This window comes from Trachurus trachurus (genome assembly GCF_905171665.1).
Source record: "Trachurus trachurus genome assembly, chromosome: 3".
NCBI lineage: Eukaryota > Metazoa > Chordata > Actinopteri > Carangiformes > Carangidae > Trachurus > Trachurus trachurus.
Window position 1 is genome coordinate 38,693,106 of NC_139893.1, and position 17,073 is coordinate 38,710,178.

At 41.3% G+C, this 17,073-nt stretch overlaps 1 protein-coding gene across 1 annotated transcript in view; it reads left to right on the forward strand.

Annotated features, from left to right (window-relative positions):
- The first annotated feature begins 5,917 nt into the window (after positions 1-5,917).
- Positions 5,918-17,073, forward strand: part of map2k5 (mitogen-activated protein kinase kinase 5) — an 84,102-nt gene continuing 72,946 nt past the window's right edge. The window contains exons 1-3 of the mRNA XM_083997540.1: positions 5,918-6,357; positions 6,645-6,693; positions 7,505-7,572. Of these exons, the coding sequence (XP_083853666.1) occupies positions 6,226-6,357; positions 6,645-6,693; positions 7,505-7,572 (249 nt within the window). The 5' untranslated portion in view covers positions 5,918-6,225. The remainder of the gene's footprint in view (positions 6,358-6,644; positions 6,694-7,504; positions 7,573-17,073) is intronic.

Here is a 17,073-nt window from a genome sequence, read left to right on the forward strand (position 1 = left end):
CAGACGGTCAGTCGTGTGCAGCTCTCACTTTCATATCAAAATTGAAGCAAATAAACAAATCAACTGTGCTTTTGTGAGAGCAGCAGTGTGTAATGTTCCCACATAATATCCAACCACCAGCAGTAATTCAGCGTTCAGCACCTCCTGTTGTTGCAATTTAGAAAAATATTAATACAGTCATTCACAACTGCAGTGTGATTTTTTTATTATTATTCAGAAAAGCAATATTTAAAACACTTGTTCACGGAAAATATGTTTTTTTTCTTTCTTTCATCATATTATTCCTCTTTACTTTTCTTTCTTTATTATTACTTTCACTGTTCAGTTCATTGTGTTGGGCTATATATGACATGTGAGCACTGACCATGATGGGTTCTTTCACACACCAAAGGTCAGAGGCATCACTTACAGAAAGAGAAGGACCCCCCCCCGCCCCACCCCACCCCAAACACTCACTGAGTCATTTACCTCATTCCCTATCAATTATTGACATGCAGTTGTCAGTTGAAAAGACGGCCAGACTTTCCGTTGAGCTGTTTGATGAATATTTCAGTTGACAAACAGGCCACCTGACACTCTGCACCAAAGCAATGTGTGGTTAGAGAGGGCGCTCGGCTCGCCGTGGCCACAGTCATGCACATATGCATGCACATGTATATACTGTTACATTGTTGTTGTTGTGACTGTGCTGTTCTAAACGCTTTAGTTACTGTTCATTTACATTCATTTCCCCTGACTGTGTGATCTATCTATCTATCTATCTATCTATCTATCTATCTATCTATCTATCTATCTATCTATCTATCTATCTATCTATCTATCTATCTATCTATCTATCTATCTATCTATCTATCTAGTATCTATCTATCTATCTATCTATCTATCTATCTATCTATCTATCTATCTATCTATCTATCTATCTTTACTTCTATCTACTAGATATCTGATGATCTTATAAAATACAGTTTGCTGCTGTATATTAACTATCCAAAAGCATTGTAAAATCAGCAGGTATAATATTACGTAAATAATCAGTAATCATAATTAAGTATTATGAAATAGAGGCCATGTTGATGATTAAGGAGTACTTTCTGTGACTCCAGCACTACACAGTCACTCTGTGATTTCGTCCCAGAGGAAGAAGAGCAACATGGGACAATGTGAGCAATGTAAGTTATAAAACCTGGCCAATGGCTAATCTGTGAAATCAAGAAAAAACCTTTGAAGATGGAACCTACTGCTTTAGTTTGTGGCTGAATCACTTGAAGTGCTAAGATAAAAAATGCAGAGAGATTTTCAGAGGATTTTGCCTGAAATAAAATCAAACTTAATGGGAATCATCAGATGAAACCTACAACTAGAACATTTTTACTGTAAGAAAAATGTTCCTTTTGTACAAAAATGTACATTTTTTAACAAAAATGTTCTTGGACTGAAGCAATCAATTGTGCAATGTTCACCACAAAAGATGTGTGACAAATGTGAAACATTTCGAGAAAAGCGAAATATTTTATGGCTCTTTGTTTTCAATTTGATCATGTGAAAAACACCAGCGCGTGCTCACATCTTGTATTCAATAAAGTCACTTGACCACGGGATGAAAGAGGAGCCAATAGAGCTGTGGTGAACTGGTGATGGGTTATTTATGTCCAGCTCAGTTCAAAAGCAGCCTCTACGGAGGAGACACACCCCATAAATTTTTCTATGGCCCCTATGAGCAGGTCAGGAAGGCACCAATATTTCCTCTTTATTAGAAACAACAGAACCAACATACAGCCATAAAGGGGACCTCAGAGGTGAATCTGAAAAGAGTGGCAATGGCAGGGGAAGCATGCTGCTGAGGGAGCTGAGAGGTAGTCACACAATCCATTTCTCTGCACCGGCTTGTGCGTATATTGGTGCGTTTCCTCATAACTCTCCCACCGGTGACTCACAAACTCCCCGTGCTTCATCACAGGTCAACTCGGAGATGAACTTTAAAGGAAGATGTAACAAATGATCGCAGCCTCTCAGGCAATTCGAATCTGCTGAAGTGCCATAACCCTCAAAATATCCTGACCTCAATCTGGAGTCTGCATGTTGAAGGCCCATCTGAGGGAGATGGTATCGATCTGAGCAGCGACTCTGGCAGCATCAATAAACAACAGGCTTCAGGATTCAAGGCTGAGGAGACACATCTCTATTTCAGAAGGAGTGTTCGCATCTGGACACCTGAGTTGGGACGTGGCCCTGGACATATGACTTTTTTTTTTTAAGTGAACACAGAGCTGGTGCTGCTCCTTTGTGTGACTAAATAAGGCCTTCATGCACAAACCCGGACCTTTTTCCTTTAAATAATTACATTAATGTTAAGGAGCACAGTAAATAAAAAGCTACCAAGTAACATTCGATATCTGCGAGAGCGATCAATGTTTAACCAGCAGACAAACAGTATTTCAAGATCTTCTATATCAGCATTACAGTGACGGAAGACAGCACTGACTTTGGCTCATGAATCAATAAACACAAGCCAACCAATACAGTGATGAAATAATAATCATCATTGGAATCAGAGGAGGATGAAGACACAGAGGAAGAGAATTAGTTACACCCAAAAAGCAGGAATGACATAACAGAAATGAAAATACGGAAAAACTAAAGTAAATATTGGTCAATCTTTTTGGACAATTATGTTGCTGTCTCGTTTAAAACTTAGAGTCTTGGTGAGTCTTCAACATGCTACACAACCAGCTAAATGGACCTCTTTATTCGTCTTTAAGACAAACAACGACAAAGTGAAATGACTTACAGTACAGCCACATACAGTTTGATGACAGTTCCTGTTTTGTCTGAACGTCTAGGTAAAGGTTTAACAGTGAAGTTAGTTTTACAACACTGTGACTTCACTGCTCGTTGCTCCTGTCAAACTCTCTGTAACTCTCTACAGTGTCCAGCTGTTATATCTGCTGCCATTGCCCCTGTTATAAATCCCCTCTTCCTAACATTTTAGGTTGCAATCAGAGATGTCATGCCTGAGGCCACTGTCACAGCCTTTGAATGTAAGTGTCTCTTTAAAGTTTGTATTGCATTAGGCTACTGCAGAAATGAGCTTATTCAAAAACAGCATTCAACTTTGAAGAATGACAGGCCTCAAAATGCATCATGATGCTTTGCCAGCCCCTACTAGAGCTGGAATAATTAGTTAAAAAATACATTAGTCAATGGAAAAGATAATAATCAACTATTTGGGTAGTCAGTGTATCATTCACAGCTCTATACTTGTTTACCTCAATATTATAGTAGTTCTGAAGGTATTAATGCTATATTTCTCATAGTGATGCAAATGGTCAGTTTTAGCACATGTATCATTATTAAGGGGGTGGGTAATACAGGTGAAAATACGGAAAAACTAAAGTAAATATTGGTCAATCTTTTTGGACAATTATGTTGCTGTCTCGTTTACTTGCTTTTCCCTCTTTGCTTAGAAAGTTAAATAAGTGTGCCTCATATATTTAGAGTCAAACTGAGCTCACTTTGTGCTAAGCAGCTTGTCAATAGCTAGAAAAGAGGTACGAGGCAGGAGAGGAGGTCTGATAAAATGGCTTTTAATTACCAGACAGTGAATGCTGGACCTTCCTTTCCCACTTTCCCCTCCCAGCCAAGTCAGGAGTTTGATTTCTGATAATGTGGATTGCTGACTGGGCTTCATCCTGGTTGCCCCTAAAGCAGAAGGACCTAACGTCAAGTCCTGGGAGAGTATGTTTGACAAAGTGCCATATAGATCCTCTGTTTTTCATCACAGGCCAGTGCTGGTGGAAGCATTAATCAGAGCGCTTGATAGGCCGGCTTTGTTTTCCCCCTTTACTCTCCTGTAACAATTAAGCAAAGTAATAATTTAAGACATTACATGTAAATCAATGGGTCTTTAACCCAGCTGTTGGTACAGGCACAAATGATGAGTTTAGTTCAGAGCAGGTCAATGCAGTGAACTTGTAAACTGTGCGCAAACACTGTGTGTGTGCATAGATTTATAGATACAGATATAGATAGAACAAAAGATAAGAGAAAGATAAGATAAGAAAAGATAAGATAAGGTAAGATAAAATAAGATAAGAAAAGATAAGGTAAGGTAAGATAAGATAAGATAAGATAAGATAAGATAAGATAAGATAAGATAAGATAAGATAAGATAAAAGCCAGGTTTGTACCATGGTTTACCAGAGTGAGCTTGTCAAGTTGCTTGTCATCACCTCGGTCAACAGTCTTAGGTATCAGCTCTGTGAGCAGGCTGCTGTAAATTAACAGAAAAGGAGACTTCATGGATCAATGCCTTGTTCTTGGAACTGCAATCAGAGCTGTTTGGTGAGCGGGCAGACAGACCGATGCAGCTCCTCAATCATACGGCGTTAATCAACAAAGGTATTAACTGACCCTTTGTTTTACATTCAATTACTGTATACACAAATGACTCACGCTGAGTGGAAACGTTTAAATACTAATGTTGTGTTAATGTGGACTGAAAAGGAAAAGAAACTCTATGAATACTTGGAAATGATGGTCATTGGTGCATTCACTCCTCTAGGCTACATACACTTTTTAAAAAGGAGAAGCATTTAAGAAGAGAATCCTTGTCCATTTTTCATCTCTGCAGCTGTGTAAACATCAAATGATGACTGAACATTCAGAATAGTAATCTGAGGTCCATTTATATTAATATTTACCTTCCTAGAAGAGCTATTGTGTATTTGATGTCACATCAGTGCCACGTACAGCAAAAGCAGTCCAAGGTGGCAACAATGTCCTTTGATGGAGCATTCAGTGATTTCAATTCATTATGACAGCCTGAGTTGCAGACACTATCCCTTTTCTTTGCAAAGCTTTTCAATTCAACACTTTTGTCAGAAACACTTTCATAAATGACATTTTCATTTTTTGTCAGGAACTAATAATTACACCGATACAAACATATTATAGGCATAGGCAATCCAACTTTCACAACATGTTCACATTCCATTTTGTTAAATAAAACAGCCTAATGTTTTATTTAACAAAATGGATAATCTATAGCATGTAAGTAGCCTAGTTGGCGGTCAAACAATAACCTACAATAGGCTACAACAATTACAAATTCTAACTGACTTAATTTAAACCTAGGCCATTTCTACTTTTGACAGATAAGCAGAAAGTTATACTGCCATTGAAACAAATGGTTTTAATTAATAGTGAATAGTCCTCAAGACCGGTCTTGGTCTTGAGACCACATTTGGTCTTGTTTCGGAATCGACTACTTTTACTCGATCTTGTCTTGGTCTCGGTTGAGCTGGACTCAGGGTATTTACTCAAGACCAGTCAGGACCACAGCTGCAGTGACATATTTTTGTTAACCACAAATGTCTTTCTGTCTCTCGCTCACTTCTGTAGTTTAATACATATAAGATAATTAAAATTGCTCTACAAAAATATCTGCTTGTGTAACCAGCTGAAAAACTTGAGGATATTTTAGCAGGTTCTGTTGTAGGCTACCATTTTAGTCTGTTCAATCCAAACTAGGTTTCAATTAAATATGGTTTAGATTTTATTTAAATTATATTTTCTTTTTAGCTGAGGAATAACGTAGCTACTGTAAATATCAAGCCACATGATAATTATGAGTAGCCTAGCCTACTGGCACTGAATAGGTATAGCAGGCCTTGAAAATGGTCTGGCATTGGTTTGCTCTCAGTCTACGTGGTCTTTCTTGACTACAAAAGGCAGGTGAACACTTAAATTTACTGCATACATGTCATAATTTTTGTCACATAGTAATATAACATTTGCATGAACCAGACCTCTGACTAGGAAGTAAAAGCATACACGTTTAAGTGAATGGCGTTGTAGGGCTTTTATTTTGAAATGTCTAGAGCGGATGTTGATTTGGAAACGCTGCAGCTGTGACTTCCTCAAAACTAGCTGCATGGCTAACTACCTGAGATAACACATTGTCACTCTTTGCCTCGGACAGCGGACTGATACAGATTTACAGATAAAGCTGGAGCTCCCGGTGCAGTGAGTTATGTCGTGACTCCGGTGTCGGCAGTTGTTGAGCTGAACCCTTCACGTTTTTCAGTCCTCGCATCAGTCAACACAAGTGTTTGGGCTGAGCAGGATGCTAGCATGTGTCGTTAGCCAGCCACTGACTGCAGGAAACTGCTTCGTTTAGCTCAGACAGTCAGCAAGTGTTAGCATGAGGCTTGTTTTTGCCTCTTTATGTTCATACGCGATTTAAAGAACCTCTTCACAATGGACACCGAGGCGATAGTGATACGTATAAAGACGCCGTCGGGGGACATGGACTCGTCCGTCGACTGTCCATCTCTGCTGAACTTCAATGACCTGCTGGTGAGTCTTCAACATGCTACACAACCAGCTAAATGGACCTCTTTATTCGTCTTTAAGACAAACAACGACAAAGTGAAATGACTTACAGTACAGCCACATACAGTTTGATGACAGTTCCTGTTTTGTCTGAACGTCTAGGTAAAGGTTTAACAGTGAAGTTAGTTTTACAACACTGTGACTTCACTGCTCGTTGCTCCTGTCAAACTCTCTGTAACTCTCTACAGTGTCCAGCTGTTATATCTGCTGCCATTGCCCCTGTTATAAATCCCCTCTTCCTAACATTTTAGGTTGCAATCAGAGATGTCATGCCTGAGGCCACTGTCACAGCCTTTGAATGTAAGTGTCTCTTTAAAGTTTGTATTGCATTAGGCTACTGCAGAAATGAGCTTATTCAAAAACAGCATTCAACTTTGAAGAATGACAGGCCTCAAAATGCATCATGATGCTTTGCCAGCCCCTACTAGAGCTGGAATAATTAGTTAAAAAATACATTAGTCAATGGAAAAGATAATAATCAACTATTTGGGTAGTCAGTGTATCATTCACAGCTCTATACTTGTTTACCTCAATATTATAGTAGTTCTGAAGGTATTAATGCTATATTTCTCATAGTGATGCAAATGGTCAGTTTTAGCACATGTATCATTATTAAGGGGGTGGGTAATACAGGTGAGGATACAGTAGTTTTTCCTTGGTTTTAGGATAATTAGCAATGTCCACACCAAAGTAACAGTCTATTCTGTCTGTTGACATTGTAAGGCAGAAATATATAGTATGACACAGTGTAATAATGAGATACACACCTTAACAGTTAGTCAAATGAAAGTAGTTTCTTATTTAGCTGTGTTCCTTTTTTTCATGGTGTGAGGGTTAAAATCAAATCAAAGTCAAAATGAGTGAATGAGTGACTAAGGATGACTTTGTTGTGAAGGTTTTTGTAAGTTTTTTTTTTTTTTTTTTTAATCTTAATCTAACTCTTATCTAAAATCATAGTATCAAGTGTTTACATCACAACTAAACACAACTAAATCAATCTAATTTCATAACAGAAACATATTATCTTCTACTATTACTGTTGCTTATATTGTTGGTGGCTGTTTTATTATTTTTCTTAAATCAAAATTTAAAATGCTTCTTTGTTTTTTAGATGAGGATGAGGTGGGAGACAGAATCACTGTACGAAGTGATGAAGAACTCAAGGCCATGTTGTCATATGTGAGTATATAATGAAAAGACAAAACAGAGTAGATGGATGTTCTATTCATCATGTCAGACATCTACCCTGCATTTTGAATTTTGGGTTGTTTTTTTAATGTTGCAACTAATTTCCAAGAGACCGTTTGTTCATTAAAAAGTAGCTCTGATGAATTTCTAACTTCACGTTAAAGGGTTATTTCGGATCTTTTGACATGAAGCTGTATGACATCCTTATTAGTAGTTACGTGCATCAACAGTGACTTTCCCCCGACTGCGTCCTGTGAGCAGAGTTCCGGCCTGGTTTTGGTGTGGACGAAGTGAGTGTGACTAGTTGGCTGGGGTCACAAAAATAAAGCGTTTTGCTTCTCAAAACAATATGCGTTCAAAAGAGTGATACATTTGCATCACAAAATCGTTGTCCAGGAAAAAGTTAGACCTCACAATCTCTTGGCGCTATTTTCTCTCTCTTCGTATCACTGCGCGCTGCCACCTGTAAACGGCTGTGCACGTTTCCACCACTTTGTTTAAAAGAGTTCAACATGTGAAGATCTAACCGCCATCTGAACGCTGGTCAGCTGAGCCAGAGCACAGTGGACGTGGCTGGTGTGTAGCCTCGTCGCTATATGTTTTATAACGGCAAGAAAATCAAATCGTCCTCCATCGCTGATTGTCTGCTAGTCTGTGTACATTTGTCGGGCTGATCTCATCTGTCTACAGGCGGCAGCGCGCAGTGATACGAAGGGAGAGAAAATAGAGCCTAGCAATTGTAAGGTCAGACTCCTGGACAGCGGTTTTGTGATGCAAATGTATCACTCTTTTGAACGCATATTGTTTTGAGAAGCAAAACACTTTATTTTTGTGACCCCAGCCAACTAGCCACACTCGCTTCGTCCACACCAAAACCAGACCGGAACTCTGCTCACAGGACGCAGTCGGGGGAAAGTCACTGTTGATGCACGTAACTACTAATAAGGATGTCAATCATACAGCTTCATGTCAAAAGATCCAAAATATCCCTTTAAGGTCAGACCTCATTGTTACCATTGACTCCATTATACGTTTCTGTTACTGACTGACTGTCTGATAAAGTTTAGTGATCACGGTTTCACCCATAGTGCCAAATGCAACATGACTGAGTCTGCCCATTGGTTGTTAAAAGTCTCTGCTAAAAGTCCTTATGCTCATTGATATCAATGGGCTACTAATGATTTTACTAGTAAAATGTGAGCATGACAACACCCATTGACGAAGGCAAAAGTGTTCAACTTGAGCCAGGCCATAGTAGTACGCATAACATATATTGCCATTTCTTTTATTGCACTGGTATCAGAATAGTACTTTGTATTGGCAGATATGCAAAGTTCACATATGGGAATCAGTTCTGTGATTGGAACATCTGTACCCAACCTGGAACTCAACCCCAAATCATTGGTAGAAAATAATAGACCTGAATATTGTACAGATTGTAAAGTGCCCTGAATCAGTTCATTTTAGCATATGAATGTAAGTGTTAGTTAGTTAGTTAGTTAGTTAGTTAGTTAGTTAGTTAGTTAGTTAGTTAGTTAGTTGGTTATGCATAGGCGGCAGCTGTAACAAGCAATTTCTTTTAAATGTCCTGTGTTTGTCTTCTGATTTGTGTTGCACAGTAAAAGAGCATCTCACCTTCACTGGGCAAAAACCCTTATGGAGACAGACATCTTTAAACTGTGGCACATAAAACCATCAACAAAAGACTTGTTAAACTTGTCAGAGGTGCGAGTGGTCTGGTAGAACATCAGAACTTCTGAATGTGATGACTTGATAAAATTAAAGCAGAAGTAAGCGATCCGGTGGTTTTGGCTAACTTCTTGTCAGCCGATGGAGTTAGCAGGCCCCGCCCTCGTCATGGATCTATTGGTCCTCATCCCTATGTCACCACATTCACGCGCATCCCTTGGCTGCACACACAGAGAGGACCGCCCCTTTATGCCGTTCTCTCTCCTCATTGGATAAAGGTTGTAGGATACAAGGAAAGTTTTCTCCTCGGCTTACAGCAGAGCAGAGTGACTGACAGACCCGTGTTTCAGACCAAACACTCTATGTAAGTGATTGCTGTCGGAAGATAGAACTATTTAAGACTTATATTAACACAAACATTCCGCTTACTGCTGCTTTAACAAAGGTTGACTTATTCTTTCACCTTCACACGGACATTTATCTGCAACTCAGCAACTTCTAATGTGTTAAGCAACAATTAATCCTCATCATCTATTTGTATTTTTGTTTTCAGCAATTCACACATAACTACACACACACACACAGACACACTACCCGCTCAGCTCCCCAACCTAGAGCTGTACGTTTTCATGTTCCACCATACTTACTGTTCATGCCACGGACAGTAAGAGTAATGGCGTGTAATGTGTTTCTCTACGAGGTACACTGAAAGCTAAATGAACTGTCAATTTTTATTATTTATTATTCAGTACTTAAAGTTTTGCCTCATTAGAGAGCAGCCCCCCTGGGCCGCAGAATTGTTCAAAATCTACTTTCATCTGTGGATGTCTTTTACCCCCCATCAGCTCACAATGATGCTGCTAGAGCCATAGGCACAATTTACACTCGTTGTTTTTTTGTCCATTTTTATCATGCATTCATTCACTTGTGGTTGCTTTTTAATCATTAAGTAGCATAGGGTAGCACGGTGATTAAGCAAAAGGAGACAGCTGTCTTGCCGTAGAGCACTGTGAAACTGGGATGGAAAAAGCACTGACCTCAGCCACCGTCATTATTCAAATATCATGCAGGAATGTTTTGAGGTTCTGTTTTGCCTTGTTGTGCTGTCGTTCCTGTTTGTGTCAGAGTTTGTGAGAAAGGCACGGTGCTGATCTACCAATGAGATTTCAGGAATTTTCCAGGATGTTTGGGTATTACCAACAGTATTTTCTCTATTCCATGGGAAAGTTTCATCATAGCATTCATTTAATCTTCTAATTTTTAAATAAATGCTGCATTACTTTTGTTTTCTCCAGGAATATATAAATACATAATTTAAGGTAGCATAATAAATACCTGTGGTTCTTTAATCATTATATAAATTTGCAAAATGTTTGACCAAATATCAGCAGAGGTCACCAGGATACCTGTACGTTCAATTGACAGAACAAGTACTACAATAAACGTCCACTGACTATGTTACTGTAGTCAGGAAAAAGTGTTCAACTGACACAGGAAAGGCAGTAACCCTTTTGTAGCCCTTTTAACCTCAATATTAGCAAGAAACCACATCCTCTAGGTTCAGAAAGCTGGACTCGAAGTAGAAGTTGAACAATGATCATTTATTACATTCAAATCAATTATTATTTCACTGCAGCGCATGTAATTAGAAAATCCCCCAAAACAAAATACAATAGAGCTCTTTAATAAAAATAATAAAATAAAAAATAAAACAAAGTTCAAAATAAATTGTCCGTTTCCTTCTTTTTCAGAAGAATAAAGTTCAGTTCTGTGTGTGTGTGTTTATCAGTCAGTTCTTCTACTACCCGGGTAGATTTTGTGGTGAACGATCTTATCTGTATCAGAGTGCAGTAAGTAGAAGTCTTTCTTTGGAGTGGATCCCGTTCTCCTTTCTCTCGATCTCCTGGCTCGCCACTGAACCGGCAGGTTCAGAATTCTTGCTGGTCAATCTCTGATCCGAAATAAAAACCAGTCTACACAGAAGGTGTAGAAACACATTCAATTAATACCATGTTCATAATTGACTTTTCTACTACTTCTTCTGATTTCTTCTCTAATTTCTCTGAATATTTATAATCAAATTTAGTACATACACAGTTTAAATCATCATAAATGATAGTGTACACACTCATAGTAGAGTTATTTTAACTTAACTATCCCTTATGAACTCATATTTTTAACATAAATAGACTTAATTGTCTTTTTAAGCAGTATTTATATTTTTAACTTTTAAATGAATATTTATCTTTTAACTTCAATACATTTATCTTTTTTAACCTTTTAAACCATAAATGAATTTAATTAATTCACTCTTTTTAATCATCATGAGTAATTAAACAACCACAATGAAATAAATCACCTTTTGTACACAAAACAGTACAATAGCATGACATTCTTAGACCTTATCATCATATCCCCATTTATTTCCCTCATTCAACAAGGTGGTGGCCCACTAGCTTAGCCGGCTACACCATTAGCACCTATACTACCTGCTTAGCAGGCTACCTGAGCTAGCATAGCGGCGCTAGCCGCGATTAGCATTAGCACGGATTTACCGATCTTTTTAAAGTTGTTTTTCCCACATAACACAATGATATAGCAATACCAAAGTGGATGAAAACATTAGATACTAACTCCGACTGGTTTTATTAAAGTGTTTCAGTAAGCAATATCTTTACATGAGCTCATTATCAACAGGCTAATACCAAGGCCTAGTATCTTAGCATGTAGCTCTTAGCTTACCGGAGTCCGAACAAAGGCTTAACACGGTCGTAGCGGCTCCTCTCTCTCTTTCCACAACATTCACAGACTCTTTCCTAATAAACGAAAGGTTTATCAACACACTGTACGAAGAATAATTGTGAATTGATGTGTTTTTCGTCACTTTCATACCTAGGTCCGGCAGCTCACTAGCAGGTGTGTTGCTCGGTGGGATCGTGTATCGGTAGTGAGTGTGGCTCTGTGTATGGGCGTGAGCAGTGCGTGCTCAGAGCGTACTCAGCGACAATAAACTTGAACGCAGGGCTGATACGCCACCTAGCGGCGGAACATGGGAACTACATTTAAATTACATATATGGGCTTCGTAACCATATGGGTTACACCCTCCCTTCTTGAATCGACATGAGTCCCTTCATGAGCTAGTCTCTCGTTCATATGGGGGTTGTCGTAGTTACTGATAGTGTCTAGTGCTTGGTTAAAGCTCTGTAAGATACTCTGTGCAAAGGACATTAAAGGTTTCCCCAACTGAGTGTAGTGAAAACGATCAGGGGGCTGTCGTGACCTTTCTGACCTTCGTGGTGATTCAGGTGGGTTTTTTCCTGTTTCACTTTCACTTTCTTTTTCAGATGTCTCAGATGCCCGAGTGTGGTTTGGCTCAGCATCTTGTAGAACTTCCACAGGATCCTTTTCCACATCAGTTTCATTTGTCATGTCCGGTTGTTTTCCATTTGCCATATCCGTTTCATTCGTCACATCCAGTTTGTTTGTCATATCAGGTTCGTTTGTCACATCCGGTTCGTTTGTCATATCAGGTTCGTTTGTCACATCCAGTTTGTTTGTCACATCCAGTTCGTTTGTCACATCAGGTTCGTTTGTCACATCCGGTGTCACATCCAGTTCGTTTGTCATGTCCATTTGTGTATTGTCCTCTTCAGCAGGGGACTGCTCAACCATGACCATGGGCTCCTCTCCTTCTACCAACTCAGGAGGTGTTCCGACAGGTTCAGCAGGTTGATTGCTGTCATCACAACCATCCTGAGGCTGGGAGGTCAAGGAACCCGATGGCATAGCCGGCAACCCTATGTCTGTTGGGTTCTCATTGGGTTGTTTCCTCTTCGGAATTTCACACACCTGAGTGAAACTCTCTTCAGGGGCAGAAGAGGACTGGGCAGGATAGATGAACAAGTCGTCCTCCGATTCTGAGGATTCCTCTGACAGTTGAGGTTGACTCTGTCTAGTTCTTGGCTTACGAACCTTAGGTTTGACAGGCTCAGTTTCCTCCTCTTCGGAGAGGTCACCACAAGCAAGCAGCAGGTCCCTGTGTAGAGTTCGGATGGGACCGTCCCCACTGATGGACTGTACTTTGTACACAGGTAGGTCTCCCATTTTTTCCAGAACCTTGTACATGGTGGACTCCCACTTGTCCGCAAGCTTGTGTTTACTTCGGAACCTCAGGTTTTTCACTAACACTTGATCTCCTTCCTCTAGCGTCGACTCTCGTACTGCCTTGTCGAAGCGGCGTTTGTTCCGGTCAGCGACTTTTTGTGAGTTCCTGGTCGCAATCTGATAACTCTCCTCGAGGCGTGCTTTCAGGTGTTTGACATACTGAGAATGGGATTTGGGGGAGCCATCTTTCACAGGTAAACAGAAAGCAATGTCCACTGGTAATCGAGGTTGACGTCCAAACATCAATTCGTATGGACTGAACCCTGTGACATCGCTCTTGGTGCAGTTATAGGCATGGGTAAGTGGTTTTACAAAATCTCGCCAATGACTTTTTTCTTTGTCCTTTAAGGTTCCCAACATGCCTAACAGGGTTCGATTAAACCTCTCTACGGGGTTTCCCCTAGGGTGATAGGGCGTAGTGCGCACCTTAGTGATGCCTGCTAAGGCGCAGAGTTCTTTAATGAGTTGGGACTCGAAGTCCCTGCCCTGATCACTCAGCAGCCGCTCGGGAAAGCCGTAGTGCACGAAGAACTGCTCCCAAAGAGTTTTGGCGACCGTTGTTGCCTTCTGGTCCTTGGTCGGTATGGCGACCGCATATTTGGTAAAATGGTCTGTGATTACCAATACGTCTTTGGTATTGTGACTGTCGGGCTCTATCGACAAGTAGTCAATGCACACCAATTCCATGGGGCGAGTTGTATGGATGTTCACAAGAGGCGCTGATCTTTCCGGTTGCGTCTTCCTTCTGACACAACGTCCGCACGACTTAATCTTTTTCTCCACGTCCGCAGCCATTTTCGGCCAATAGAACCTTGTTCTAACCAAGTCCAGGGTTCTCTCCAGACCCATGTGTCCCATATCCTCATGTAAGGACTTGAGAATGGTAGAACGAAGAGACTTCGGGGCAACGAACTGGTAAGTTACATCATCTCCAGATTGACGTGTTCTGTACAAAAGACCATTTCTCATCTCCAACTTTTTCCTTTCCTTGAGCATCAGCTTGAGCTCCGGAGAGTCAGGAACGAGGCTGGTCTCATCTCCGTCCTCCAAGATTTGGATAACCTGTCCAATGATCGGGTCGGACCTTTGATGTTGCTGAAGTTCCTCTGGATCGTAACACATCATCATTTCCGTAGGTGTCTGGAATCGCATCAGGATGGATCGCGAGGGACTCGACCAAGGTGATGGAAGGTAGGTCGTTGTTTGCCTCGTTAAGAAGACGGTGTTGACATAAGACAGCTACTGCGTCTATAGGTAAGTCTTGTTGGTTTGGAGACGAAGACAGATGGTGGGAAGTGAATCTTTTGATTCGCTCCTTTTCCTCAAGAGAGGCAGGATCGTCGGCCAAACTGTCATGCGGCCGTCTTGAGAGGCCGTCGGCGTCCTGGTTGCTCTTCCCAGCACGGTACTTAATGTTGAAGTCGAAGGTCGAAAGAGCTGCTAGCCAGCGATAACTGGCAGCGTCTAGTTTGGCGGACTTCAAAACATAAGTCAACGGATTGTTGTCCGTTATGACAGTGAAAGCGTTCCCATAGAGGTAGTCATGGAATTTCTCTACGATCGACCACTTGAGAGCGAGGAATTCAAGCTTATGGGCGGGATATCGCTTTTCACTGGATGAAAGACCTCTGCTCGCATAAGCGATGACTCGCATTTCGCCTTCCTGTTCTTGGTACAGGGCGGCCCCTAGCCCGTAAGTGCTAGCGTCGGTGTGGAGCACGTATGCTAGTTTTGGGTCGGCGAAACCAAGGACAGGTGCGGATGTGAGTTTTTCAATGATGGCGTCAAATGCCTTTTGACAATCAGGCGTCCACCGTTCGTTGAAGGGTTCTTTGGGGTTGAAGTACCCTCCGGGGCTAGGTGTTCTGGGGCCCTTACGATAAGGTGGGTAGCCGCCGGTGAGATCATTCAAGGGTCTGACTATTTTTGAATAGTCGCAGACAAAGCGGCGGTAATACCCCGCGAAGCCCAAGAAGGACTTGAGCTCGCCGAGGGTTTGAGGTCTAGGCCAGGTGCGGAGAGCACTGACCTTGTCTGGGTCAGTCTCTACCCCTCTGTTCGAAACAATGTGGCCTAAATACCACACAGAGCTCTGGAAGAAATGGCATTTTTGGGGTGAGAGTTTCAGGCCATTCTCTCTCAGCTGCTGGAGGACGTGCTTGAGCCGGATTTCATGCTCCTCTAACGTGCTGGAAAACACGATGATGTCATCTAAGAATACCAGTACTTCCTTCAGATTGATGGAACCCATGACCCTCTCCATTAACCGTTGGAAAGTACTGGGGGCATTTGTGATGCCTTGGGGCATGCGATTGAATTCGTAAAACCCCAAAGGGCAAACAAAAGCGGTCTTTGGCTTATCACGTTCCTCCATCTCTATTTGGTAATAGCCGGATTTTAGATCCATTACTGAAAACCATTTAGATCCGGCGAGAACTGAAAAGGCTTCCTCAAGATTGGGCAATGCGTACGCGTCTCTGATTGTCAATGAATTTAGTTTACGATAATCAATGCAAAGACGGACCTCTCCATTTTTTTTACGAACTACTACAATTGGGGAAGCGTAAGGGGACTCGGACTCACGAATCACTTCTGCGTCGAGTAGTGTACGCAAATGCTTTCTCACCGCTTCGTAGTCGTTTGGGTGGATTGGTCGGGGTCTTTGTTTGAATGGTGTGTCGTCTTTCAGATTTATGTGGTGTTTTACTTTGGTTGCATGCCCAAAATCAGTCTCACTACAGGCGAAAACATCACGATACTCGTACAAACTACATGTTACTCTGTCCTTCCACTCTTTTGAAAGGGGTGAGTCACCAAAGTCAATGGTGAAGTCTGACTGGTCTGGTTCCTTGGCTGGTTTGGGAATGCTAGCACAACATTTCACAGGGTCAGCGGGTTTGTTTGAGTCAGGTAAGTTGTCATGGATCTCTTTGGGTGTGTGAAGCTCAGCAATGACACAGTTTGAGGGAAGTGTGACATCGTGCTCATTCTCATTTCTCATCCATAGAGATAGCTTCTGAGGACGGTGGCGGGGCAAGGTGACGAGGCAGCACTCCACAAACACCCCACCAGGTAAGGCAGAGGACTGAGGCTGCTCGACCATAACACAGTCACTGGGGGTGTTAACCTTCACATACCCTTCTAAACAGACTCTCTCTTGAGCAGGTAAGACCTGCTGCACTTTACCTTTAAGCTTTGCTAACCCTATTCTCCCTGTAGAGTTAATTTTGTTTCTGAGCTTGAGTACACGAATGATTTGCCTATAGCCATAAACAGAAGACAAGTCACTTGGGTTTTTATCAATACAATGTTCTTCATATAAAATGTCTAGTGCATTCGTACCAATGAGTACAGGTAAGTCACCATTACTGCTGCGGTCTGGTACCACTAAGGCTAAGGTTGAAATTTCGGGTTCAGCTTCAACAAATTCTCTGGGGAACTTGAGAGTGATGGGTACATAGCCTAAATAGGGGACATTCTGACCGTTGGCGCCCTCAACATCCAGGGCTTGGAAGGGCTGGATGGGGTGCTCTGACAGGTGAGTTTTAGAAAAAGAAGCGGTCACTGTGGTCACCTGGGACCCTGAATCTAGGAGACACCTAGTGTTAACTCCTGACACACTGACATCTGCTACACA